Source organism: Betta splendens, chromosome 13 (assembly GCF_900634795.4).
Source record: "Betta splendens chromosome 13, fBetSpl5.4, whole genome shotgun sequence".
NCBI classification, from domain to species: Eukaryota; Metazoa; Chordata; class Actinopteri; order Anabantiformes; family Osphronemidae; genus Betta; species Betta splendens.
The window spans coordinates 11477082-11504712 of record NC_040893.2 but is presented as its reverse complement, the minus strand read 5'-3'; the positions used below and the strand labels follow the sequence as shown (position 1 = coordinate 11504712).

Below are 27631 nucleotides of genomic sequence, written 5' to 3'. Positions count from 1 at the left end.
CATGAGAAAAAGCAATATACTATCTGCAGGCTTTCTGTCATATTAAATAAAATGATGTCGTGGTTGTCAGGTTGGCACATTAATGAGAGGGATTTTAATCACCAGCTTGTCTCAGTTACCTTATTACAGTGTTCTGAGTGGGCACATCAGAAAATGCATCCAGGTCTGCCAGACCTAGACTGGAGGCGCTGCTGGTCCCATTCCTGTAGACCAATAAACCAACCATGTTTCAAGACATGCTAGCAGAACAATGACTAGGCACAGCGATGCAGGTCATGTTGGCTGTTCATTAGCTAGTGATCAACATAGAAATAGCAGCAGCAGCAGCATCGGATGCCCGAGGTGAAAGAGCTGGTGAGTTTTTGCCTGGCGGCAAGCTTGTCTGAGTATGATGATGAGGGGATTTAGAGGTAGTTTAAGCAGGAAGCCATACCTTTGTGTCACAACATTGATCGGGGATGAGGTTGAGTTAATATAAGCAGGTAGATGGCAGATTGTGCGGAGCTGAGTGTGTTATGGCGGCGTAGACAACTGCCCAGTTAATAAAGCAAAAAGCTGATGTTGCACTAAACGGCGCTTTGCAGTTTCTCCTATTCTCACTAGTCTCTGCCTTTGAGTAGAAATGCTTTTTAAAGATGCAACTTAAGATGCATGCTTGGCATTAGTAAGCTCATGGCACCTTATTTTAAAAAGGCACAGTGAAATATGTCTGTCTGAATAAAAAGGAATAAGAATTAGATGAAGCAGAGAATGGTGTAGCAAATGTTTTAAACTCGGGGCTTTTGATGGGAGATCACAGCCCTGTTCCCACTGCACCCTACTACTTACTGCAAGAGTTGCTCTGTATGCAAACTATGCGGAGGGGCTGCAGAGTGAGCTCTCTGCCACACAACACCTATGGAGGGCGTGGATATTGCAGCGACGGGGAGCAAATTGGCACTGGCGCGGCGGAGCACAAGTGGTCGGTACAGTAGCGATGGGCCAATGAGAGTGGGGTGAGGGTGGGAGCAGCAGCGTTCGGAGCAACAGTTACTGACCCCTCGCTCAGCTGGATAAAACTACTGGTCTCCTCGTGGGGGTCATCCTCTGGGGTTATATGGGACCAGCTGCCAAAGCTCTCTTCACTGCTAGCACTCATTGAACGCTTGTCCCTCTTCACTACTGCAGCCACCGCCACAGCTGGCCTGTCCCTCTCACTGCTGGGGAGAGCAAACCGCAAGATGGTGGGTGTGACCGTCGACTGGTTGAGCACAACGCTTCGGTACTTTGACTGTTGTCTCTGTGTCGCTTGTTCCCCTGTTCTCTTATTTATGTACAATTAAAACCAAAATATTTTATAAAGTGACACCAGGACGGGTTCTGCTCTAAAAAAATAATACATCTACAGTCACATGTAAATAACAAGAGTTTGAAAGTTGAGTGTATTATAAGCTAGATAAGAAAGCCGGTTCATTCCTGTATTTTATATGCACCAGCAAACTATTACTCAGGGAGACTTTCCAGGAAAGTGCTCAAATTGAGTCGTAATCACATGATTGAAGGCTGTCAACCTTCCAGGGGGAAATCAGGTTTTATTGACTAGGCGAAGGATTGGGTTCACAAGGGACAACGGGATGTGCTCTATTTATTCGTGGATTACATCTGCTGTCAAGTAAAGAGGAGTGCGACTCACCGGGGAGCCCCCCAGCTGTTTTTCACATTCACCACTAAACAATTCACCGGTTTCTTTAAAACGCTTTGGAAATTCGAGACCAATCTCTTAGCACTCATACATTTTCATCAGCTCTGCTCATCGCTACTCCAAATATATCCACTTAAAGGGACTTTTGGGAGGTTCTATGCTCTGCCGTCTCCAATAAAAGGCCACCGGGACTGAGGGTTTTTAGAACTGGAGCAAACCGTTTTGCCACGTTGGCGGGTCTCAGTCTTAAAACATGAGTCTGGTTTCAGGTCAGACTGACAGTATCCAGTACAGCTGCATAACCTTATTACACATTAATAGACTTTATACAGTTTAAGCTCCGTTCGTCAGCTAGCCCGATGATAAACAGCTTAAGCCAACTCAAGCAAGCTTTAATCCAATACGACACCCTTACTCTGTCTACAGGTTTTAGCCAAGTGAGTGCAGCTTGTAGCAGTCAAAGTGAGCCTGACAATGAAGGATGAAACCATAAAAAGCTTTCTGCACACAATAAGTCATCAGCCCAGTGTGAGTCAGACTAGGTCACACACTAAACTAGATACCTTAATTTATGAATGGACCCTGCTGTACTTTGAGCAAACTGAAATTGCTCTGATCAGAAGATACGCCTGAGATAATAGGGTAAAAAAAACAAGGTAAAATAAATGGTGGCATTCTTAATTTGTGATTGTCAGACACATTTTCACATACGTAGGTTGACTCTGCTGCTGCTGGTCTCTTGCACAGAACAGTGAGTAGTGTTGTACCTGCTGCTGATGGCTGGCGCTCTTTCTGCACGCTTGAGAGCTGAAGCATCTGGGGGCGTTTCCTGAGGAACGACTCCTGTCCTCCCAGGGTTTAACAGACTCTCCTCCTTCTGATCTCCTTCAATGTGAATCAGCGGCACACCTTTCGGGCTTCTCATGCGGGATGCAATAGTATCACTAGCCCCATTTCCTATTCCTCCTATTCCTGCTCCACTTTGCTCCTGACTGGGCCGGCCCCGGCTGCAACCTATGTGAGATTGTTTGAACCCCCTCCTCCTTTCTCCAACAGGCATGTGCGACGGAGAGCGTGTCCCGAGTGGGCTCGCAGCTCCATCTTGTTGGCCACCAAGGGAAGACTTGCCAATATCCACAATGTCAGCTGCCAGACGATTGGCAAACTGCTGCACATGGGGCTGAGAGTCCCCTGCAGCCTCCAGCTCAATACTGTCCTCTGGATCAGCAATGATCTTGTTCTTTCGCATCAAGGACTCAATAGAGCTCGACCAGGTCTCATGAATCAGCATGTCAGTAATCTGGTCTGTCTTTCCTCTTTGATAGAGACAGGAGTCTGATTTACACAGTCCAGTGGCTGACACCGTGTTGCTGGGGTAGATGTTCAGTGTGTCTCCATGCACATTGCGAGCAAATCCATCAAAAGAGTTTGCTTTAATGGGAGAGTTGACGGTCAGTCGTGAGTCCGAGGAGCGTCTGTCTGGAACAGAGGACTGTCTAATACAGAAGGGAGTCCGAGGAGAAGGCGGAAACAAGCTGTTACTCCACTCTTTAGTCTTGGCGATGCCGTACTCTTTGTTTTCCTTATCCATGTCCCGGAGCATAAACCTGTAGAACTCCTCTGTGATGCTCTCTGTGCTAGACTGTTTAGACAGGCAGGACGAAGCCCGGACATTAAGGTGACCGTTTTTCTTTGACGCAGCCTGTTGCACAGCTGCAGCCAGAATGCTGCAGGCGTTTTTCCCTGCATAGTAGTCCAGCAGAAGGTCAAAGCCCCTGCCCTCGGTTTCCATCTGGTTAACCATGAATCGTGAAAACTCATCTGTAATGCTTTCACAGCTCGACTGCTTAGATATCGAGCTACCGCGACTCAAGTTCTGGCCTAACCGACTGCCAGGGCCCAGAGTGTTGGGTGTGCCCGAGGGATCTGCGTCCTCTTCTGGAATGCTCTCATAACTTGATGCCTTCCCACGGCTCCACCTCTCACACTGCAGTCTGTTGCGTGGCTGGCCTGTTTTGGAGGTGTCCACCACGTTGAGCTCAGGACAGTTCATGATCCTGGCTGTGACTTCAGAGGCAAAGAGAGCAAATGGGTCCTGGGGGTCGTCGGGGTTGACAGTCTCATCCACCACCCGGTTCACAAGACGCTCCATCAACTCCGGCTGCTCCTCCGTTTTCTTCTTGATCTCACTGAGGCGTGGTGCGCGATGCTTTTTGGAGGCTGCGTTGCCGCTCTGACCCTCTTTTCTTCTAAGCACTGAGCGACAAGCAGGGATCAAGTAGCCCTCGGGTCCTTCAGCTGAACCATTCAGGGCACAGAACCAGGGCTGCTTTCCAGTGGAGTTCTCCAGGCAGATGGCTGCTAGTTCTGTGGCCATGGACACCACAGTAGCTGCCAAGTCATCAGCATAGCAAGTGATAGGCGTTCTGGACTCTGAGTCCATTCTCAGAGAGAGCAGCGAACTGCAAGAATTAAGGGAAGACTGGGGGGAAAGGGAGGCCTGTCTGCTATCGCTGGCTGTCACTAGTCGCCCCCTCTTCTCTGCACTATGAAGTGGAATTTCACTCAAAGGTTCTCTGATGGTGCCATTGTACTGCTGGTAGTCAGAGAAGTCTTTGGCAGGCAAGGATGTGGATTTAAACAGACTTTGTCTACACAATGACTGCTGCTGTTGCTCTTTACTGTGTGATGTACCGAGATCACTTTCCTCAAGCCCAAATTTTTCTCTCAGTCCAGAAACAATGTTGAGCTTTTCTGTGCAGTGTAGTGTCCCAGTGTGGTTTCTACTATTGGTGGAGTGACTTTGGGCAGCTAAGCATCGTAACTGGCTTAAGGAATCCTTGATCTCCTTGGTAGTAGGAGGCTCCCCAGCACAAGGATCACCTTGTGTTTCAGCTGACGTATGCTCGCATTTAGACATGTGACTGATTTTTTTCTGGGTCATACAAAGGATATCAAACAGCAAATTGTTCACGCTGTCCTGCAGGAAGATCTGGAAGGTTGGTGCGTCTTTGCCAGTACCCTCCAGTTCTTCTCTCTTCTTAGCCTTCTCTAAAGCATGTCTAATTAGGCTATCGGCAACTTCATCTATCAAGTCATCCACGTCTCTTTCATCCATGCACGATTTCTTTGGACAAGTAATTCCATCTACTATCTTGTTATGTGTAGCCTCCAGCAGGTGAGCTACACTCTTGTAGCCTTCTGGCTGAGTCAGCACCTCAGCTGCCTCTCTGTGTAGGACCTCAGCAATGTTGGCACGAAAAGCTTCAACACTGGTACCCTCCACCACGCTGCAGTGCAGTGTGACAGCTGCAGACGCCTCAGCAGCTGACATTAGGCCCTGGGATGCGGTGTAGGCTTCCATAGGCTCGGCATCCAAATCAGCTCCCTCCCTTGGTTCCTCTGTTAGCTCCACAGCTGCTACGGCACCAGCTACCTGAGCCATGCCACACATGGCTGAGGAGAACGAGTAGTCACTTCTATGTTCCGAGTCCTGCAACTCCTCATCTACATCCTCCTCTGATGCAGAGTCTGTGGTGAGCTGTTCTGTCAACTGGGGGGCAGTAATTGTGCCAATGACACTGGCGGCACAGGCCAAAGCCACCTCTACATGATTGTGGTTGCAAGTGTGAGCATGTGTGCCGTTGTCTGGCGTCTCTCTGGCTTTGGCAGCAATGTTATGTTCAGGCACATGGGACGCTTGAGTCTCTGGCCATTCTGCAGCCCCATCGGAACTGTCTGGACTTTGAACTATAACAATCTTGGGGAGTTCAAAAGAACAGGTGCGCTGTTGGGTAGGCTCTTTAGACTTAGAAGGACACGTAGAGTTTGAAGGGCGACTAGTCAGGGAAACACTGACGGCAGCCTCCGAGACAAAGGAGGTTTCATCTTGAGAGAGGCGTATGAAGGCATCCTGCAGGACTGACTCAGCTAGATTGGTGGCATAATGACCAGCTGATTCCTTAGTGTGTACACTAGTTCTTTGCTGCGCTTCCCTTTTCACTTCAGCATCCTCCTTGCTCTGGTGATGGGCCAGATGGGCCCTTTGACATGCAAGTCTGACACAGTGTTTCTGCGCAACCTCTGCCAAGCTGTTTGCCAAGTCACCGGTCTCTTGCTCTGTAAATATACAGGGGGAAAAACAGAGGGAGAGAGAGCAAGATAACAGAAAATGTCCACACTGATTACAAAGCACAGCCATCATTTTCCCGTGTCAGAATATTACCCTATTTTACCCTTCATTGAGTAGAAGATCTGGGTTATTTCTCATTTTTGTCATTCAATTTCCCCTAGAACAAAATTTCAGAGATTTATTTGCATTTAAAGGATTTCATTCATCACAATGGCGATGAATACATAAGCTTGTGCGTTATACATACCCAATCATTAGAGAAGGGATACTAGGAAATACATTATTTAGTTCTCCAATAAAATTAATTGTTTAAGCTTGATGTGTGATCAATAAAAACAAGCATAATTTGAATGTTTCCGAGTTTATACATACAATACCTACTAGTACAGATGAATAGCGCAGGGCTGTCGTCATTTATATTAGCTCATACACTAAGCCACGCACATGGTGTAACAATCTCAATCTTTTTTCCCCTCATACGGCACCAGACAGACAGATTAAAATGTGTTGTCTGTGTTTTAGCTTTAATAAAATCAGTAGTTAGTCTACACACAGCTCGAAAAAAGGGAACGCTTAATCACAGTATGACACCAAATCTGTTGTACAAAACAAAAATAAATAATTTAGTGGATCCAAGTGAGTGTAATTTGGCTTCACTCGCTTTGAAAAAGATAGTAACAGAGGCTAATGCAAATAAGCCCCCTTCAAGGGAATTTGACATGCGGGACCACGGACATGCTCGCTCCTCAGTACAGACAGCCTAACAATTCCACCTTAACTATTGGGCCCCTTCCACTACAAAGATGAGAAATTTTCTTTTGTCAAATTACTGTTTACAACATACAGTAAACGCTACACTAAACCCAATCCGGAGCTCTCTGGTACTCTGGTACCTACCATTTTTGAAGCCGTCATCCTCGCTGTCCTCACCCAGGTGCTCTGAGGCAGTCAGGAAGTCTTCTTCTATGGAAGAGATGGAGCGATTGGTGTCATCATCAACCCGCTGCCCCGTTGCACGGCCCTGCTGATGCTGCCTCTCCTTCCCCCACTGCAGACCAATCAGGAACTTGTTTATCTCGACGATGATGCTGCTGGGTTGGGCTGCGCGTCTTTGCTCTGAACACTGAACCAGACACACGCCTGTACTCCTCTGAGGCTGCCCACAAAGACAGATAAATTAACATACATAATCACTCGGACAGATCGCACATAGTACTGTGCTATAGATGTTTTATTAGAATTGATTAAATGTTTGTACAAAGACTTCAAATGTAAATGTAACGTGAAACTGCTCTACATTTTGTGTACAGCTTGAAGCCTTAGATTTGAGCGTGAACTCACCTGAGAGGTGGCGTGTGGGTGTGTTTGGCAGGTGTCTGAGCCTTCCAGCCCACCAAGCAGTAGAATCTCGTTTTCTTTCGGCTGATGGGCAGCGAGTAATTCAACAAGCTTTGGCAAGTCTGGGGATATCGATGCCAGTTTCTGCGGGAGACATTTAGAGGCAATGCGAGCTGATCAAAGAGCTTCAAGGGACTTCAAAACTGAACATAAAAAAGGCATTTGTGCTTCCAACAAAGCCCTGAGAAAAAGTCTTCAACCATGTAGAAGATCACCCACCGCTGCTATGACCAGCGGCGAAATCTACTGCTTATTCTCTAAATAAATCCACTAATTCTGGGTAATGATCTTGAATCCATGGCAACTCAGCCAGTGTTTGTGAAACACAATGAACTGCTGGGAGATAAAAAAAAAGGAGGTGGCAAAGAAAGAGGGAGCATGCATGAGGGACCGATGGAGGAGGAGCTAACCTTGATGCTTTTGTCATCATGATAGTCCGTTTTCTGCGGGTCCAGATTTACAAAACAGACCTGCAAGGGTGGAAAGACGAATATGTAATTAGTGTGAAGCAATGGATATACAGAATAAAATACAAGTACAAAAAGTAAAAACACAAGTAGGATTCCAAGACATCTGATGTGAGCAAGTACAGTAAGAGGAGGGGTTAGCACCCACTAAAGCTTAGAGTCTTAGACTCAGTCCAAGTCTTACCAATGTCAAGACGGGCAAGTGGAATCTCTGCTTTAACTGCTGCTGCTGCTTCTCCCTCAAACCTGCAGAACCTGTAAAGCTTCAAATACTCACATCTCGACACATCGTGCTGGACTCATTCTGCCTCGCTTCCAAAAGCACCAGTGACAACAATGTTTATTTAATAACGTGCTTAACAAAAGTTATATTAGATTACGTAGATAAGCATCAAGATCCATTTACTGTAAATTCCATCTTTCTTATAATGTTGGTTTTCAAGCTGCAGATATGAAGCAGAAACGATGCCGTAAATAGGTCAATACAGCAGAGAAGAGTTTATATTTCAAAATTGTGCTGCACTCGCTGCACTTCGCATTCCCGTCTTTGGTTGATTACCTCAGAAGCTAAGATTAAGGAGGAACAATGCCAGGGAACAAAAAAAAAAACACTGTCTGCACAGGCAGATAGGCTGAGCCGAAATGTCCTTTAGCTGAAGCAGTAATGCAGCGCATTCAGAACGGGCCAATTCCTCCCTCACCTCCACTGTGGCGTCCTGCAGTCAAACACAATGTTTTCAAAACTATTAACTCTAATGTGACGAAAATAGCTGCTTGAAAATTGAGTCAGTCAAGTATGAAAAGTGTCAAAGACAACCGACAACGTTTGAGCCTGATCAAACCAAACATTTTCCTGTCCTTCACGGACTCTCTGTGTGTGTGTGTGTGTGTGTGTGTGCTATATCATTTACGTGAATATTAAGTGGTTTGCTGCTTTCAAAATGACAGCAGTCTATTCATTGAAGAGTACAAATATTTTGAATATGTGCTCGTCTGTGGTTCAGATCAGTTTAGCGAGTGTGATGAGGACCTTTACGCGTTGTTAAATGTCAATGATATGCACACGAGACCCGAAAATAGTCCACACCACTTGCTGGAAACAAAGCGAATGGCTTTTACGTGGTATTTTTAGGCATCCGACAGTGCAGCAGGCACCACCTTTGCAATAATGGCTTCTCAGCAGGCCTTGCTCAGGAGCATCTCAGCAGTATGCTCACACCGGCGTTGGAAACGTTCCCAGAAGAGCAGCGGCAACACCTTCTTCCACCCGCAAACACGCCGCCTGCAGAGAATGTGTAGTTTGAGGGAAGGAGCGAGTCGAGCGATCTGCGACGTTTGACCTTGAGGAGAGATGAGGCAATTTACCCCCATAACGTATGACGGCGAGAAGGCAGCTGCTCTAAATTTAGGAATCAGAGGGCCGTCTAGCCGTCTTTGTGTCCGTGTGCGAGACGAGCCCAGGGACACGCTCTGATTCCACCAGCTTTTCATAGGCATTATTAGAAAACAGGAGCTTGACTCAGGCTCGCTGAATGAACCTCAGCTGGGAGAGGGGGAGGAAAGCGCCGCGGCGCGTGATGCTACAGCGGGAAGTCTGGCCGTTTTATCAACCACACGTCCTCACAGTAACAGTTTAATGAGATCGTGATACGTTCCCATTTGCTGCAGAATGTAAATCTAGGTCATCCCCAGCTTTATGAAACAATATCATCTGTATTTTACCATTGTGTCCAATCTACAGGTGCAGAGATCTTGGTGTTTTCTTGTCTACACACACACACACACACACAGCTCCACATCAGTGTCTGTGACCAGCCGAGGTCAGAGACCAAAAGACTCAAGTCCACTGTTTTAGCAGCAGTAGAATAGTGCCAGGGTCTTCAACCCTGGTCCTCCTGCTTTTCCAACTCTCTGCCTCAGTTAGCTGCTGATGGACTGAACACACCTGGCTGAGGTGATCAGCATCAGCTGGGGCAGGAGAGTTGCAAAACCAGCAGGACAGTGGAACTCCAGGACCAGGGATGACGACCCCTGGAATAGTGTCACCTTCATGATGAAGCGCTTTGTGTTCTACAAGGAGACGTGAAGGTCATAGAGGGAAGCGTTCCAAATGGAATGCCTTGTGTGTCAGCTCTGGCTTATTTTCATTCTTAACCGTAGGAATTATAGTTTGACCCAAGATTACTGACGACAGGTCACTTATTAGCTTCTGCCACATCTCAAATTGATGAAACAATGGAACACACTCATCATTGCTTAGTGGCACAGGTAACGTGATGACCTTCCACCACTGCACACAAAATGGGATAAAAATAAATCATGATATATTAGTTTAATACATACAGTACAGATTTGTTTGTCCCAATATTCTAGACTACTTGAACAAGTGTCAGGCACGCAACTTTTATTCTCTCCATTACACACGTAGAACAGTCTCCATATGATGTCATGTGCACAGAGCTGGTCAATCTAAGAAACCGTTCCAAACATTTCAGTGTCCTTTGTCCGGCTCCATTCCTCCCTCGCTGCCCACCACTCTGATCCACCCACACACAGCTGCTGCTGCTCTTACTCCTTCCGACTCCCTTTTTCTCTGCTGTGGCTCCTTTTTTGTTGTTGCGTGAAACACAAACGTATTTTTGTCATACTGCATCCTTTATTTTCCTGTGCTTTGTGGCCTTAACGTGGAAAAGAAAATGACTGAAGTAATTTCCCTTTGCTGTGGTTGTAGAGGAAAATAAAAAAATAAAAGCAGGACAGAAACGAGCTTCTGCTGCTAAACCAAGTTCTGTCAATGTCATTGTGTTCTGTGAGTGTAAACTGTGGATTGTAGGGAAGCTGCTAATGTCCCTAATGCGTTCTCATACAAGCATTCCTCTGAGGTCTGAGGTCACCAAACTAAACATAGCATCCTCTATTGTTTTGGGCTTTGACTGATCTCGGCTGGCAACTTTAATTAATTTTGGTTTTAATTTAATTCAACTGAAAGCTCAGTGAAAGTGCCATATTAATTTTGTGATGCAACCCACAAGCTACACAGAGCTGGTACAGTAAATGCCCAGCTGACATGCCAACAAATAAACAACCGTTATTTATGATCATCTCACTTGTGTGCTGATGAACCAACAGCAGTTCATGAAGTACGACAGAAAACAATATTCTGCACATTGAGTGTTTTACATCCCACTGCATCACTGCGCTGCTTCTTATGCATCTAGTACCGGTAAGATATGTAGGATACACCATCCTTGATCAATGGTAGTAGCTGGACACACACACACACACACGCTCAGATTGGCGTCTTGGGCTAAACATAAATGAAGAAGCTGATGCTGTCCTGATTCTTTTCCAAGACGCTAAATAAATAAGTAAATAAATAAATATATAAAAAGAGCATGGATGCATAGATACACAAACGGAATATATATTCCCCGAGTGGTTCGACAAGATGTCTGTATTCAAAAGATCATACTGTACATTTATCCATAAATATGAACAGAAACATGTTCGACAGCAGCGAGGAACAGCCAGCTAAAAGCAGCTGAACAGTGATGCGTCTATACATTTCACTGTGTTGATTTCATATTGAGAGAAATGCTAAGATGTGCTTTTGTCATCATCAGAATCTCCTATTTAGGCCTCAGGAGTTTGAAAATTAATGATATACTAACATGACAGCTGTCATCACAGCGTTACTCCAGCTATCCACTCTGGTCTCAGTTTAATTTACATTGGTGCCGTTGAAATGAATTGACTGTATTAAGTAATTTAAGATGCTTCACTTAAGTATTAGTTGGAAGATTCACATTTGCTGAATGCTGCAGTACATTTTATAATAAATTACTAACAGTATGTTCGTGAGACATTCACAGTCTGACATTTGTTTTATCAAGGCTTGAGACACAGCTTACTGCACTATACAAGGTAACTTCATGGAGGATCTTAATCACCATGGGCAATGCTTTACCCACTCACTGGTAACTAGTAGCACTTGGAGGGCTTCCACTTTTAGCAGAGATCTCATTTAAGAGGACAGCCAAGCGCCATAGAGCGACGCCAGAGCTTCACGTTCCCTGTAGAAGGAAGGAGAGGTTCCTGCTCTGACCCTGCAGTAAGTCAGCGCTCCTGCCGTGGCTGGTGGCATATTTATTCTGTTCTGCTTCTCTGCGCTCTGGGAGTGGACAGGTCGGGACACCACACACCGCTGTGTGTGAAGTGTTTGAATCCAGTGATGAATGGATCACTCTGGTTCAGAGCGGACACAGTCCAGGAGGAGAATGAAGGCCTACACGTCCCGCTCTTCATGATGATTGGATTTGATCTGCAGCTTCTTTGCCAAGTGAATTTGTTGACTTGGTTTGCTGTTGTTGTTAAGTGACTTATAGCAAAGAACAGGCCTATATTAAGATACCGTCTTGTTGCAACTGCTCACTGTCAGATCTTTCAGGGCTATGATTTAATTCAGTGCGACTATCTGAGTAATATGACAGTTTCTCCGTGACTTCATGCATTAAAACATGAGCGAGTGATCAAAGGTGACAACATGACGCAGCCAGAGGTGGATGATGGAGCGAAAACACTCAAAACCCAAAGCTTTTATCTTTTATTTAGGTCGACGCTCACTTTTTTGGGACTGTTGCTGAATCAGTAAACATCAAATTTTTGCCTCTCAGATGAAAAAAAAAAAAAAGATGGTTTCCAATATTCGTGTGTGATTTTATTCACCGCAGCAGAATTTATTTCTCAGTGTCATCAATCAGGCCCCGGTTTGATTGACTGGCTCCGCAAACCACGGAAGAGAGCCGAGAGTCAGAGGGGCAATTTGTCACGTCGGAGTCCGGGAGCGATGGTGCAGGAGGGAGGGCTGCATCTGTTCACGCTCCTAATAAAGTTCCCGCAGATTTACAGAACACAGACACGTAGTAATGAAAACAAACGACCATTGTGTCCTTTAAACTAACCTGAAGATCAAGAGGTTCTTTACTTGTCCCTGAAGAATAATGAAGGTAAAATTGTCAGAATAGTCCCAGACTCAGGTAGGAGCATGGGAAGCAGTCTGTTCTCCAGAGACGAGGGAAGGCACAGGCCGTCGTTTTTAAGCTGGCACTTGTCCCACTGACGGACCTTCTAGTCAAAGATGAGGAGGAAATCTGCTGGAATGAATAATTCTTCTTTAAATGACTAGAGTTAGGGGCAGTGGGCTGCTGGGGCTCAGGTACCACTCAGCCCATTTGCCCTCCAGACCCGGTTTTGGGCCACACTGGGAGCATGCAATGTTCACGCACTAGTTGCTCGAGTTTTATCTACATCCCGTCCCAGATAATACAGCTGGTGTTCAAAGGTTTCAGGAACATTCAATTCAGCTCGCAGCTGCTCACACTTACGAGGTGCGAGTGCGAGTGAGAGAACGGTGCTCTTTGCTAAATTACTGCTATTCCTGTTACCCTGGTGATAATTATGAAACACTTGAGGCATGTTATGGGGAGAGGTATGGGGGAGAAAAATGTCAAAACAATTTGTGTGTTGCTGGCATTTACTCTGGACCAGCTACCATCTACGACGGAGGGATTAAAAATAGAAGCCCGTCCTCGCTGAAGCGAAGCATTTGGAGCACAGGAGCCTTTAATCAGCATCAATTAGATAAGACTACGTTAAGGTCATCCTTGGCAAGCAACATTGTTTTGTTTACAAGATTTGGTCCCACCACCATGAAACACAGTGACACGGAAGCAGCAACACAGTCTACAACTTGGTCAGCAGCTTTAGACCTGAAGCTGTACTGTACTCTGAAGAACTGTACATTAATCTGGTCTTGTGAAACTAACCCGACTGCTCTTGTAATTCAACCTGGATCACACAGTAGAGGCTCAGTGACTCAGAATCTACAGGTAGAATATCAGAGACACCTTGAAACTGCAGAGAGCGAAGCCGACCACATATTGGTCAGGCTAAGGTGAGAAAATTGATTTGGGAGCTGCAGACCCATCATTAGAGCCTGAGAGGGGAGGCTGAACGTGCCATTCACTTGAGGGCTTGTCACCTTACAGAAGACATTAGGTGCAGACAGCGTCTTTAACGGGGCCACATGCAGTCTCACTTAGAGAAGACTCATCTACCAGCAAATAAATATGGGTTAGATGTTTATTTACAGGCTTGATGCAGAGATGCACTATGGGATTAAACGCCCGCCACTCCTCCAAACAAATGATCGTCTTTCATTGAGCGAGAGATTTAAATCCTCTATAATTCATGATCAAGCTGCAGTTTAACATGAATGAGTGATTGAATGGCACAGAAGTGGGTGACAGAGAGGATTAAGCACATTTGCCCAACGTGGATAAAAAAAAAAAATACACTTATTGTTTGCTTTTTTTCCCCCAGAGATGTTTTGACTAACCAACCAAGGATTTAGTAATCCAGACCATGCATTGTACAGTGTCCTCAATGTTAGAGGTTCTGCAGCATTTGGCTGAATGCGAGCAGGGAGTAAACCCTCAGATTTGATCCCAGTGCTTCGTCAAACATCAGTGAACAGCAGACATTCTGTACATGAGTGTGGCATAACACTGCCTTCATACATCATATCAAATCAATCAAAAGAATCTAAGTCAACACTGCTTTTTATCTGACCTTTTGTTAAACAGAAGTGCATCTTTAACTACAACATACAACACATCACAGCAGCAGGGCCACAAGTTAAACCCCTGGAGGTCAGCAACAACAGGACCTTCATCTGCTGTAATGTCTCTGAACGGTCACTGATCCAACACAGCTGCAACTAAACAACCGCTGGAATAGCACAGCTGGATCTCTGGTATTAAAACAGCACAAAGCTAATGAGCAAATCTGAGAAAGGTCAGTGCAACCAACCACCATCCTACAACTAAACATCTAAAAGTGAGCTAAAAGCTGCCACCTAACTAAAAAGGAAGGAGGCTCCCACAACACTTCCACCATCAGCCTCTTCGAGGAGGCAGCTTCCAGCAGCCATCCGACAGTGAAACAACTCATTCGAGTCCACAAACGAATGCGTCGCGCCACGTCAGGACCCAAGTCGAGTCGGCCTGTATTTGCTTTCATGGCCTGCGGTTCGTCACTCACCACGGTGCAGCTGCCCTCCATGTCGTCGTCCAGCAGGCCCAGTCGGCACAGAGCTTTCTCGTTCCTCAGCCAGTACTCGGACGAGTCCAGCACAGTGTTACTGCACAGCACCTGCGGCACAAAGATGATCAGCATCACACCCTTACACTCGCCCAACTTTAGTGTCCCACTTAAATTACCTTTATCTAGACATGTATAGTACACAGATAAGTCTTAACGTGGTTTGTGTTTGTATTTATTGATTTTTAAACCAAACAGAATGAACATGTTATGGATGACATTAAAGTACAATGCTATAAATAAGATCCTTCATACAAAATTACTCTGACGTGACAGATACTTCATGTGCTGTTATTTATAGTGACAATCACACGGCCGTATGCTTGCACCCACAGGAACAGACCATCTGTGCAGGCCCTTGGCCAGGTAGGAGTGACGTAGACTCAGCTGATCTCACCGGGATGAGATCATATGAAAGGCTGCTGGCCCAGGTCAGGAGAGCCCAGGGCCTAATTAAAGGCAAACCTCACCTTGTGCCTCTTAAGTTAAAGTCTGACCAGTGGTCTAATTAGGAACACACACACACACACACACACACACACACACACACACACACACACACACACACACACACACACACACACACACACACACACACACACACACACACACACACACACACACACACACACACACACACACACACACACACACACACACACACACACACACACACACACACACACACACACACACACACACACACACACACACACACACACACACACACACACACACACACACACACACACACACACACACACACCTTCCCATTCGGTCTCTCTGGGACTGGGAGATGATAAATCTACTGGACTGCCGCCAGTGCTTTGTTACACAACCCCTGGGTGTGACTAGCGCCCCGGGGAAGGAAATGAAACACTCTCGTCCTGCCGGAAACGCACACAAGCAGCCCGACGAGGAGGCATATGACGGGCAGGTGGGCAGGCACACGAGCAGGGGAAAAACACACAAAGCGGTTGACAAGTGATCATACGGCAAACAGAGACAGACAGACTTCCACCCCGACACAAACACACAGGAGACAGCCTGGGTTTTACCTTCTTACAGGTGCTGACGGATGAGGCCAGTGTGCTCTCCGTGCTGCCTCCCTCCCCCTCAGCGGACTCTGAGCCTTCAAACATGGCAGACGACTGGAAGTTACTGCAGGCAGAGAGGGCCACAGAGTTGCATTTGTCAGGGCGGGTTCTTGTCAGCCGCTCAACACTTCCCTTCGGAGACTGTGCGATAGGTGAGGAAAGGACCGGAGCAGGGCATCACCTGTCACATTTGTTCATACTGTACATCTATGGCTCCATCAGTGACTTATGCAGACAGCTATTAGAGTTATTCCACCATCCTGAGCTGAAAACAGAAATCCGTCACCTAGCCCCTTCCCAGAATGTCAAGATGGATCCAGTTAATACGTTTTATTCACACAATTTAAGAGAATATACTTTAGCCAAACCAGACAAATTTTAAAAAAAAAACAATTTGTCGTCTTTTTTCTATGATGATATGCATGTTCCCCATCAACTGCGTGTTGGACCCATTAATGAAAGAGCAGTTGCAGATTCAACACACACACATTTGCTGTAGCATGCAGCAAAACGTCCAAGTGTAAAATTAAATATATGTTCACTCTGTCAAGCCGTTGAATTTGACTGGGAGGAACGGTGAAGAAACATTAAACCAGAGCACACGCAGAGACACAACATCATTTAGAGCATATATATGTATGGCGATGGGAATGCCAGTCAGACAAGTCTAAAAACAACGCAAAAATCCCAAGAAGGCGTCATTATCCCCGTGCATGCTTTCAGCGAGATAAGCCCAGTCTGAGTTTATCTGGGAAGGCATTAATGAGGATCAATTTGTAAAATAAAGAGGCTGTGGATGCATATTTAAAAAGGGAGCAGCCGCATTTCCCCTGTAATCCACAGACTTCAAAGCAAATTAAAAGCGCTCCATTTGAAAACACCCCGAGGACGACACGGCTGCGTCTCTCTGCATTTAATAAACATGTCCGATGTAAATAATTCCGCGACAGGAAAAGTCAGTTCGCTGTGAATGGACGGGCCCCGCTGGAAAAAAACGCGGATTATTTGCTTTCAATAAGCGGATGCGTCTGAGGCGCAGAATGATTCTGCGGTTCATATTTGAGATGTGTCAAGTAAATTAAAACTGAATGCTCCGTAAACACGTATTCACCTCGGCGGCGTTATTTCTAAGCATGTTAAACGTGCGGAGCAGCGGGATCAACGCGTCACGCGCGACCTCCTTCCTCATCTTTGCGCTTAACCTTTATGTCACGACACAGCGCTGACTGACAGGTTGGTGCGCTCCGTGGCACATCCATCCACCCGACGTGGGGACAACATTCGCCGCAGATGTCTCGCGTTCAAAGCAGCCCACGGTTTGCATTTTGACGGACACCCGAATGCGTTGACGGGCAACTTTGCGCCACGCGTTTGATTTCTGTGCCAAGTTGCCGCTGCAGCCTGTAATTGACGGCTGTGGAAAACAGCCGCTTCCCGAGACACACGCAGGTGCGGCGAGCGTGGAAGGCTTCCGTCAGAGACGGGACAGCGGTCCACTCGCTCTCCGGCTCAGACGAGCGAAAGCATCCTGTTTACTGCGTGGACACCAGCGGTCTGTCGAAAGCGGCTTTGGTGCGCTTTTTTCATATTAAACACGAGCCGACACACTTTACACGGGCAAAAAAGCCCCACCACTACAGAAAGACGTTTTAGCGATTACAAAAGCATACATATTTTACATGCAGCACACGAGTGGACACAATGGACAATTTAAGTACACGCAGCTAAACTGTGTGGACCTGCGTGTCCTAAAGGTGAGAATGCAACGCCCTCTTACCTCGGGGTTTTCAGGAGGCACTTCGCTCCCGCCATTCTGTCAAACAGTCCAAAAATGACGAGCGAGCCGAACTGTCCCCAAGTGCTAAGATTATTTCCGTTCGGGGTAAAAGGGGGAAATGGAGGCGCACAGCGGGAAACATCGACGCGTAATTGTCCCCGGGACACTCTCCGGTCTCGATGCGCGTCCCCGACCCCCGCGCACTGAAGGAATCCACGGCTGCTGAGGCGCCAAGGCGGGAAGACTCATGCACCGTGGCCCGCGTCGTACGTCGACAGCAGCAGCAGCGCACCGCCGCCTGCCACGCGCGTCCGTCCCACAAGTGTCTCTGCCGAGTGTAGGCGCGGGAGCTCGGACGGATCGAAAGTGGCGCGCAGCACGACGCGGGCGCGGGCAGTGCGCGTTCGTGTGTGTATACGCACGCGCAAACGTACGTACGCGTAGCCCTCCTATTCAGAACATGTTTACAATTCACGCACGGAAACGTGTTTTTGAGCAAATAACGGACATTTATTGGAAACAGGCAAATACGCAACAGCGGGAAAACGTGTGGGTGGGGAATTCAATTAGGCTACAGCTAAAATATACACGTTTTAGTCTCGTTAGAGTCCGTTTGGCATTAGTTACCTGACGCAAGGACGCGTGTCAAGACAGTCCTACAAAAAATGTTTCCGCAAAGCTCGCTTTAAAAAAAATGTACAAAACTTAATCAATCGTACAAAAAAACAAAACACACATTAAATGTGCTCACCGATCTGCAACAACTGTATATCGCCACAGCCATCACGGGCCGGAGACCTGCTCGTGCTCCCAACTATTCCTGCCTGATTGCTGATTACTTGGATCAGGTGCGCTCAGCCAATCAGGGACGGCTGCACCGCGACCAAAAACATCACGTGGTTTGCAGCGCCGGGATGAAGAACTTTCTAAATACCTCTTAAAATTGGAATTTCGAAGATCTCAAAAGCGACTCGCTGCGTCATTTTGCTTTGAATAGGAACGATAAACTCTCGAGAAACACACGGGCATAAACACGCGGGCACACACTCAATTTCCAATCGCCACTTGTGGCAGCTTTCATCTATTTTATCTTAAGCTGTGAGCGAGCCCATTTACATTCTCAATAGCTGATGGTAAAATTCCATCCCCCGATCCATTAGAAAGGTTATAAAAATCAGGTGGGGGTGAGAAAAGTCGTGATCTTCTGCGTGCGTGTGCGCGCGTGCGCGAGGCAGCGGCGAGCACAGAGGCCAAAGCGCTCGTCTTCATTCCCGTGAAAGAGCGTTTCTGCCCAACAGGACGCTTATTTTCGGCATGTGCTTGACCCCCGAGCAGATAGATTTTCACTTGCCGCTGCCCGCCACCGTGCGATCTCTCTCCCTTTAGATGCCATTTGCTTTCGTTCGTCTCTGAACAACATCCAAAGCCAATTTCTAGTGAGGACGCAGCGTGGGGAAAAGCAGCCCACAGAGAATGCATGTGTTTACGGAACGCTTCGTAGGCTCTCACCTAATAAAACATTGAAGGATAAAGTGAAACAGCTCCATGCATATCTGAGCACTTACACTTATTAGGACAACACCCTCACTGTGCATAAATCTCAGCCAGTTTCACCCAAATCTCTTATTACACATTCTGATATAAATAGAAGACGTCTTGCATTAGCCAGCACTTCTCACCAACTGTTAAGTCCCTCCATGGCCATGCACTGCACACTATCACCTAATTTCATGCTTCTCTGCTGAGGAAAAGCTCTTCAAGGAGAATATATATTTTTTTTTCAAACTGGTCACTGTGCAGAACATGGATGAGAAGCGTGTCTATGTATGTGTGTCCACAGATGCCGCACTGTGTGCTGGGGCCGCGGTCTGCTTTCAAGTTAGAAGAACAATAATATTGCACTGAAACGATGAAATGAGGAATTTCAGCCGAGTCCTGTCTTTGAGCCTAGAAGGAGTGCGAAGACGCGGAGCCGAGGAGTATTTTGGTTTTGGCACAGCAGGAGCGAACCCACACTCTTTTAGATTTTGCTCTTCGGTTTGTGAGCATTGGGTGACCTTAAAAACGTGACCCAGATAGAGCATCCCAACAATCCCCTCCATCACCTGCACCGTCTAAATATAGATGCGAGATCGGAGTCTAGGAGCACCAGCGTCCCCGCAAATGTTTAGAGGAAGAAGTGGTGGGTTGTTTTTGTGTGTAGTTAAATATGTGAGTTGTTTAGACAGACACAGTTAATGGGTCCGATCGTCATGTTACTGTACCAACAGGTTCCACTGGACCCTGTGTGCTTCCTCCTCCCACAGCTCCACAGCCACGTCTTCGCCATCCACTCTCACTGCGTCTCGATGGTTTTGAAGACTTGAGCGTTAAATTATTCCAGCGAACGATCGCGCGGCTTCAAACTGATCTCAAACAGTTTTTTTTTGTTGCATAGCAACAGTACTGTAAGTGATCGCCTTCGCGTTTCACAAAAGGCGCCGTTAACAAACAACCGGCAACAGCCAACAACGCGTAGCGCTGTATGAAGTTGAGCGCCCGACACCAACCGCAGTCTGACTTCACTCATGTTTAGTCAAGAGCCACACATTAAACATGTTTGTCGGCTTTACGCTTGTTCTATTTTTTGCATCATCATCCTCGCTTCTTCTTTTCCACTCATCTTGAGATTAACAGTGGCCGCCGTCTCAAAATAAATGTTTTGGTGACTAAAGTGGAGACGAAAGCCCAGACTGCTCTCATCAGCAAAAGAGACATCTGAGGCCGCTGAGAGCAGGCGCTGAATGAAGAAAGGGAGAATCAGCTGGAGCGCAGCCTCTCACTATCTCTGTCACAATCCCTGTCACAGTGGGCCCATTTTTAATTTAGGCACCGGCTACAAAACAGAGCCGTGTCATGTGAGGAGAGGAAAATGAGCGAGAGGAGACAATATAACGATGAATCTGAGTGCTCGTGACACAGGCGGGTATTTATAGAGCATCCGGTTTGAATGTGGGTTCAACCTGGCTGCACCGGGTTCAGCAAGTAAATAAACAAACGCCTTCAGGAACCGGTTCATGACACGTTGCTTGGATCTGGATCAAATAGACCGCGTTCACGTTTGGGTTTGGTCGTGTTTGTTGTCAACAAATGATAGACAGTAACAACAACAGGAAATCTAGTTTATTTTAAAGTCGCTCATAAAATGTGCATGATTAGATAAACAGATGAACTAAGACACTATCTGCAGTACAGCAGCAGATGAGCCAGTTCACCAAAGCCGCCAATGTTCTCTAAAACAAACCCAACCCAGGTCAAATTTAATAAAACGCCGGGCAAAAGTTATTTCAAGAAGTCAGTATAAGTTCAGCGCATGAGAATTGAACCAAAGAAGAATTATCGTGCAGGATAGTGCAGGGAATCCTTTCTCCGGGCTGGCATTAGGTGAAGGTATTAACTGGCCTGATGCCTATAGTCGCAATTTAGCGTGGAGAAGAAGAAGAGCAGGAGATCAAGGCGCTCGTATTTAGAGAAAACCTGAGTATAATTTAACTCATTCTCGAGATGAGCAGCAAAATAAACAGCGTCATCAATGTCTTCCCAATGCAGCTCTAGCTTTCACCTCGTTTTGGGCCATAATTGCCTCTGCAGAGTCCACGTCCGTCACCAGAATGTCCAGTTATGCAGTAGTTGTGTCGTTAGCGGTGGCGCCCGCCGTCCCCACGCTCCTTGTTCGCGTCAGGCTCACTGATGCACTGTTTTGATTTACTCTGGCCGAGTTTCCACTGCGGCGCGGCGGCTGTTATTAAATGCCACCAAGCAGCAGTTAGGGAGCGTGAACGGGGCCGGGAACATGAAGCATTTAGCAGCCGAGCAGCCCCGTATTTCACTCAGCTGTTAGCGGACACCGAACGAAGCCAAGGCCGGAAACACAGGTTAATGAAGGCTGTGACAGCTGGGCGTCTAAGGCAAGTCCATATATCAGCTCTCTCCTCTCACGTTCTACCCAAACTGCTTATCTGGTGTGAATAGTGACGAGGATCAGGTGGATCCGCCATACAGCGACCACAAGCCTCAGTAAGAGGCAGAGCTTCCAGCACCTACTTGAGAAGCTCGCACATGAATGTCATCACATTAGCTTCTCCAAAGCGTCACCGATGATCAGGGCATATAGAATGAAAGCTTTATATGCATTATAGCCTAACTATGAGTTTTGGGTTTATTCTTCTATTCAGAATCATCTCAGTCATTACTGTCAGTCTCAGTCTGAGACACAGACACAGCATCTACTGTATGAACCAGTCATCTCTGAATGGAAGGAAAACACTTCCACACCCAATATGCGTGATAAATGTGATGAGAACGCACAAAGATGCATGCACGAACTCTCCTCTTGTCTTTTCCTCACTTCAGGTTTCAACTAATCCATTCAGGTGTAGTGGAGTGAGCGCTGCAGTGTTAGAGAGACACAACGAGGGCAGATAAAGGTTGCAAAGGTAGTAGAAGTGGTCTGATGCAGGCTGTGTGAGGTGCTGATAGCAGCACAGGGCCGTACAGTATGTTACTACTCCAGGATTGTGCCGCGGTGACAGATTGTGGGTCCGGTCTGCTGCTGGGCGGACGCCTGCAGGTTCGGGTGGACACAGTTTGAGGCCGCGTTCGAGCCAAGTCAATGGCAAGAACGCAACATACAGTAGTAAGTTCAGATTAGAATGCATAAATACGCATTACAAGTACAGTAAATAAACATTTGAACTCCTTCGTGTTCTTTTCACGTGTGTGCAGTGAAGATCTAAGTAGAGCAGCAGCTCCACAGTGTTTGACTGCAACACTGCTGTAGTGTGTGTCAAGACTCCATCGTCAGATCACTAAGCTGCAGAGCTGAGTGAAAACCTGAGCAGCAGGTTGAATAGACTTCCTGAAGACTAAGTATAATCTCTCTCCTTTCTGTCTGGATGACGCTTCCTTTCTTTTTGTCTGAACCACTCTGTTCCTACTCGGAGCACAAATCTCATTTGCCTTCCCTCAGTCCATGCCTTCGCTCTGGCAGTTGATTAGCATGTGTCCACCTTAATCCTGCCTACATGGCAGAGTCACGGGCTGATGCCTTCAGACCCTCTTATCTTGTGGGAAGCGCAAACTACAGTTCATACATAGTGATGATGTTGTTCATGACTGTAACAGCCTTTAAAACGCGGCTCTAAAATTATACCTCCATCATTTTTACGTTTCTGCGGTTCCACAGAGAGCACTACGCCCGGGCCTGACGAGCGCCACAGGAAACGATGCGTCTGATTCACTTTGTAGGTTTTAAGGAGTCAGCACGCGGCGACCGCTGAAGGTGCGATGCCGCGTCTGCGTCGCCGGCGCCGTAGATGCCAACAGAACAGAAACACGGCCGGCGTCAAGAGGGAACCTAATTATGGCTCATAATTAACATAACGAACAAATGGGCGACCAGGTGCTTCGACGCCACTATTCAATTATTGTTTCTCACTGGCAACAGATTCGCTGAAGGTCAAGGTCTCGCTGTAATTATGGAGCACTACGCATAGTGAACTGAAACAGCCCTGAGGATTAACCAGAGACAAGGGGCTCTCTTTAAAAGGTTAACTATACCATCTGTAGCGTTTAACAAGCGCTGAAAAAGGAGCCGGTGTTTGTCTAATTAAGCCAAACTTCGGCGGCTGAAGATGAGGGAGATGTGGGACCGATGGAGATAATTAGTGTGGAGCCAGAGATCGCTAAGCTAACCGTCGACAACAAAAGTCGGCGTGATCCAATTATTACAATGTTGTAAACGTCTCAATATCAGATCATCTGAATATATTTGCTACTGTACAACTGCTTTGATTGATGCCAGCGCCTTTGGCACCTGATTTTAAATTCCAGCTCAATGTTTCTAAACTAGAAGCTACTCACGCCATTGCAAGCGTAGACATAACATGGCCCAAACCCCGGATCTGACTCACCTGCTGCGTGGGCCAAATGTAATAAAAGCATCATCTATTGGTCACTGTTCACACTCTGTTGCAGCAAAGTGTCAAAAGTTTCTAGGGTTTACGTGAAAAGGCTAATTAGGTGAAATCAGAAAGGTCTGAGCAGGGGAGGCGACGTCGGGCCGAGATGAAGGTGAGAGCAGCCACTGGGTTCGGACTCACAAGATAATTACTATACGTAATCTAGGTCTCAAAGGACAATGACTGAGATTAAACTCTGATCAGCCTGCTTTACTTTTCCATGTACACACACACACACACACACACACACACACACACACACACACACACACACACACAGACACGCACGCACACACACACACACACACACACACACACACGCACACACACACACGCACACACACACAGAGTCTGAAATCTGATCTACTATTCTCAAGCTGGGAAATACCCTCCAGCAGATCAATATCGTGGACTCGTACCTTCTTTCTAAAGTCCACTCAATTACTTATGAACTGAGGGAAAAAAGGACACTGTGCTGCACCTTCAGAGGTTGGTGGAAATAGTGATTCATAATTCATCGCAACCCATTAAACCCGTGATGAATTAAGAGCCAGCTGAATGGGGGCAGCTGTAATGACTGCTTGCTGCCGCCTCCAGTACAGTGTGCCCACAGCGGCCACAGCAGTGAGTGAAATACGACGGGACCAGAGGAGGCGCTAGCGCTAAAGATTTCCACACTTTAAAAATTCATGAAGAAGTGGGAAAGCCGTGAATGGCACCGGGCGGGAAATAAACAGTAGGATCAATGACTGCTCACCGATGGGGCCAAATTTAGCCCCGCCGCACAAGCCCGCTATCGGCATCATCTGTGAACAGCTATGACAAGGTGGACATTGCGGCAGCAGTAAGAAAAAGAGTTTTCGGGGCTGCTCAGGAGGCATGAAATCACCTGGCGAGTGCGGGGATAACACAGATGAATAAACTCTGAGTGGGATTATTAATCTTAGGGGAACATCTCCCCTCGCAGAATAAGAAGGCGCCGCTCCTCGCGGTTCCAGCGCACATTATTTGTCTACTTATTTGTCCCCTCTGATACGCTGTGGGTGTACAGTTCGCTAGCGTGTCGCCGTGTTTTGCTTCCCTACCGTCCAGATGGAACGAGGATGAAGCTCTGCTCGTATTCAAATCCTCAAATCTAACCTTTTGAGCTAAATGTTAGAAGGACACAAACTCTACAGGTGATCCAAAGTGCGAGCACTTCCCCTATTGTATTTTAAAGGAGCATCAGACAACGCCGCCGTATAACGTGTCAAATAGATTATGCAACCGCAGTGTGTTTGATGGGGGCAAAGCACCTAAATAATTGAGGTGGACCCAGGAACACACTGAGTTCTATTGATCTTGACAGGAGGAAAGTCAGAATTTACGGCTGCTTTAAACATAATCAGTGGCTTTTGTTGGGAGACGTTTGATCAGGGCATAATTTGCGTCTTTGTTATATGTGCAGGGCAGCGAAATCAGACCGGAAACCCGTCTTACTGTGCCTTAATGTGTAAATCCTCAGCACTAGCAGCAATAGGTTCATGGAACAGAACATCAATGGGCGCTTTTCCCCTGAAAAGACAGAATGTGCACAAACAACGTTTCTTGTTTTCCCGACAACTGCGAGAACTCTTCCAGTATGTACAGAATGTGACACGTTCTCCCCTCTGACTAAAACCTGTTAATTTATTTATACTCGCACCGACGGTGGCTCTGCTCTACATTTTCCAAGATGGGATGATTCATTTATTGGGAAAATTAGCCTCCAGCCAAAAGTGATGGGAATAAAAACAGACAAACAAACGCACTGTCGTTTTTCGAAAGAGCAAGGTGAAAGACCTGACAGTGAAAGTCGTTGGCTGAAGAAACACTGGAGCCGTGTGACTGATGCTTTCCTATCAACAGTGCGCGTGCGTGCGTGCGTGTGGAATCGCTCACACGGTTGTTTATATGAACCGCTCTCGTCTCCTCGTTTCCCTCTTTCTCCTCCGCTCTCCTCTCTCCTTCTCCTCGCTGGAGGCGGCTGAGTGCACCTAATCAGCAATCATTTGAAAGGTCATGAGCGACGAGCCTGTGGGAGAGGCTGCGGGCGGCGAGCAAACAGTTTGTCTCAGTCAGCCGCTGCACTGACTTGGCACTTCCTGAGCTGCAGTTTAACTGTGTTGGCTCGGGACCCCCTTCACTCCGCTGGTCCCTCGTGAACCTTCAGGATCACCAGAGGGAAGGCCACTGTTTAGAATTCTTTCACCACAAAGCGTCCGGACTGTTTCCACTGACAGCTCATTTCCACTGCAGAAACCTCCCCGCGGGGATGGAAATTCAGATTTACATGTCGATCAAGTTAGAGTGGGAAAAGCCCAGCGGTAAATAATAAAAGATGACAAAGCGAGGTGAAATATGTGGCCACATAAGCCCATCACATGACTAAATATTCCATCGTGTGGGAAGACTGATCCTGATCAAGAGCCTGATGCAGCTTTTAGCTGGGATGAAAGTTAGTTTCACCTTGCTTCCTCTGACTAATATGGGAAAAATCAACAGCTTCAAGGACGCAGCCTTGTTTTGGTTCATTGGTAAAAACGAACCAACAAACAAAACATCCCCGGGCTTTTGCTGACACTGCGATTTCCTCAACAAGTAGCGGATCAAAACGTAGAAAGGTCTCAGAGCTCATTTGTGCGTGTGCGACAGATGGCCGGAGCCAGACGCACTGGAGCGTCCTACTATCTGCAACCACAAGTCTGTCTCCCTCTGCACAGATACAACCGTGTCCATCTGATCCCTGAAACCACGCGGCATCTGCTGAGGCCTTCTGGTCCGCGTGTCATCGTGAGTCGCATGTGCTCCGCGTTGGCCTCCGCGCACGAGGCCGCGCGGCGTGAAACACGAAGCCAGAAAGTTCAGTCTGAGCGAGAGCTCGCCTTGTACAATGCTCACACAAACAGAAGAAGACCCAGTGACATTGGACGTTAGCCCTGTTTTCGCCAGCCTCTGTCATTACGAGTGACTCTGAGGCGCATTAGAGAGAATAACATAAATAAAAACGCTCCTCCTCATCATCATAACCTGTAATAAACCCAATGCGCTCCATGAAGTCCAGCACGTAAAAGATTGCATTCTGGGAAAAAGCACGTGGCCGTGAGCACTGTTCTGCCTAAGGGTCACTCCATCCATGCGACGAGATGAATGAAAGAGGAGTCATTGTTCATTTATACCTGCTATTAGAGGCCCCATCTGCCCTCTGATTAGTCTGCTTCAGACTCAGTCCCCCGGGCTCTGATTATATGCTCGCGTGGCACCAGACAGCCGCACATCAAGCAACAACTGCAACTCTGCAACTCACTGGGCCTGAAAAGCTCCTGATTCCAGGCCGTTTCATGTTCCTTTAGTCGACTTTAGTCAAGCTACAGCAGAGTCTGCTCATATTGTGGAAGCACAGATTTGCACATTGGACTGGATGGAGGAGTAGTGGCCTCATGCGGTCACGTCAACAGGAGAGTAAGTGGATCAAATGTTTATTATGCCGTTACACTGAAGTCACATACTGGACCCGGATTCTACTAATCGCCGTGTTTCAAAGGTTTCCTTGAATTCTGAGGGGGTTGAACATGTGACCTGTGTTTTCATGGCGTTACAGCACTGTACGTTCCATTTCAGGCTGTGACAGATTCCCTGCTGTGCCTTTGAAAACGTGCTGATGTACTTGTACAGTGTGCGCGTGTTAAAGTACAATGAGGCTCCGGTGTCAGCGTACAGTACAGTACGCACCAGAGCTGCGCAGCTAAAGTACCTTATGACCTACAATTACCTTCTGCTCTAATTCAGCCTGTCCCTGCTGACTCCGCTGGAACCTCTCAGCATCTGAAGCAGGTGTTCCTGATGCCCTTCACCATTCATCACCACTGTATCACGGGCAAAAATGCAAAATTGTTCCTGT

General features: G+C 47.0%; 1 protein-coding gene across 9 annotated transcripts in view; it reads right to left on the bottom strand.

Moving 5' to 3' along the window:
* Window positions 1–27631, bottom strand: part of sphkap (SPHK1 interactor, AKAP domain containing) — a 58812-nt gene that overhangs the window by 2536 nt on the left and 28645 nt on the right. Inside the window, exons 1-9 of one of the 9 annotated variants that reach the window (XM_029170765.3) lie at window positions 19978–20106; window positions 15898–16000; window positions 14780–14890; window positions 7622–7681; window positions 7155–7295; window positions 6711–6969; window positions 2449–5800; window positions 1038–1199; window positions 120–203 (exon numbers count right to left, since the gene is read on the bottom strand). In XM_029170765.3, the coding sequence (XP_029026598.1) occupies window positions 120–203; window positions 1038–1199; window positions 2449–5800; window positions 6711–6969; window positions 7155–7295; window positions 7622–7681; window positions 14780–14890; window positions 15898–16000; window positions 19978–20042 (4337 nt within the window). In that variant the 5' untranslated portion in view covers window positions 20043–20106. Of the gene's footprint in view, window positions 1–119; window positions 204–1037; window positions 1200–2448; window positions 5801–6710; window positions 6970–7154; window positions 7296–7621; window positions 7682–14779; window positions 14891–15897; window positions 16001–16117; window positions 16589–17713; window positions 18099–18340; window positions 18614–19977; window positions 20107–27631 lie in introns of those variants that run through there. The other 8 variants (XM_055513713.1, XM_055513714.1, XM_029170768.3 and 5 more) reach the window with 8 other exon arrangements.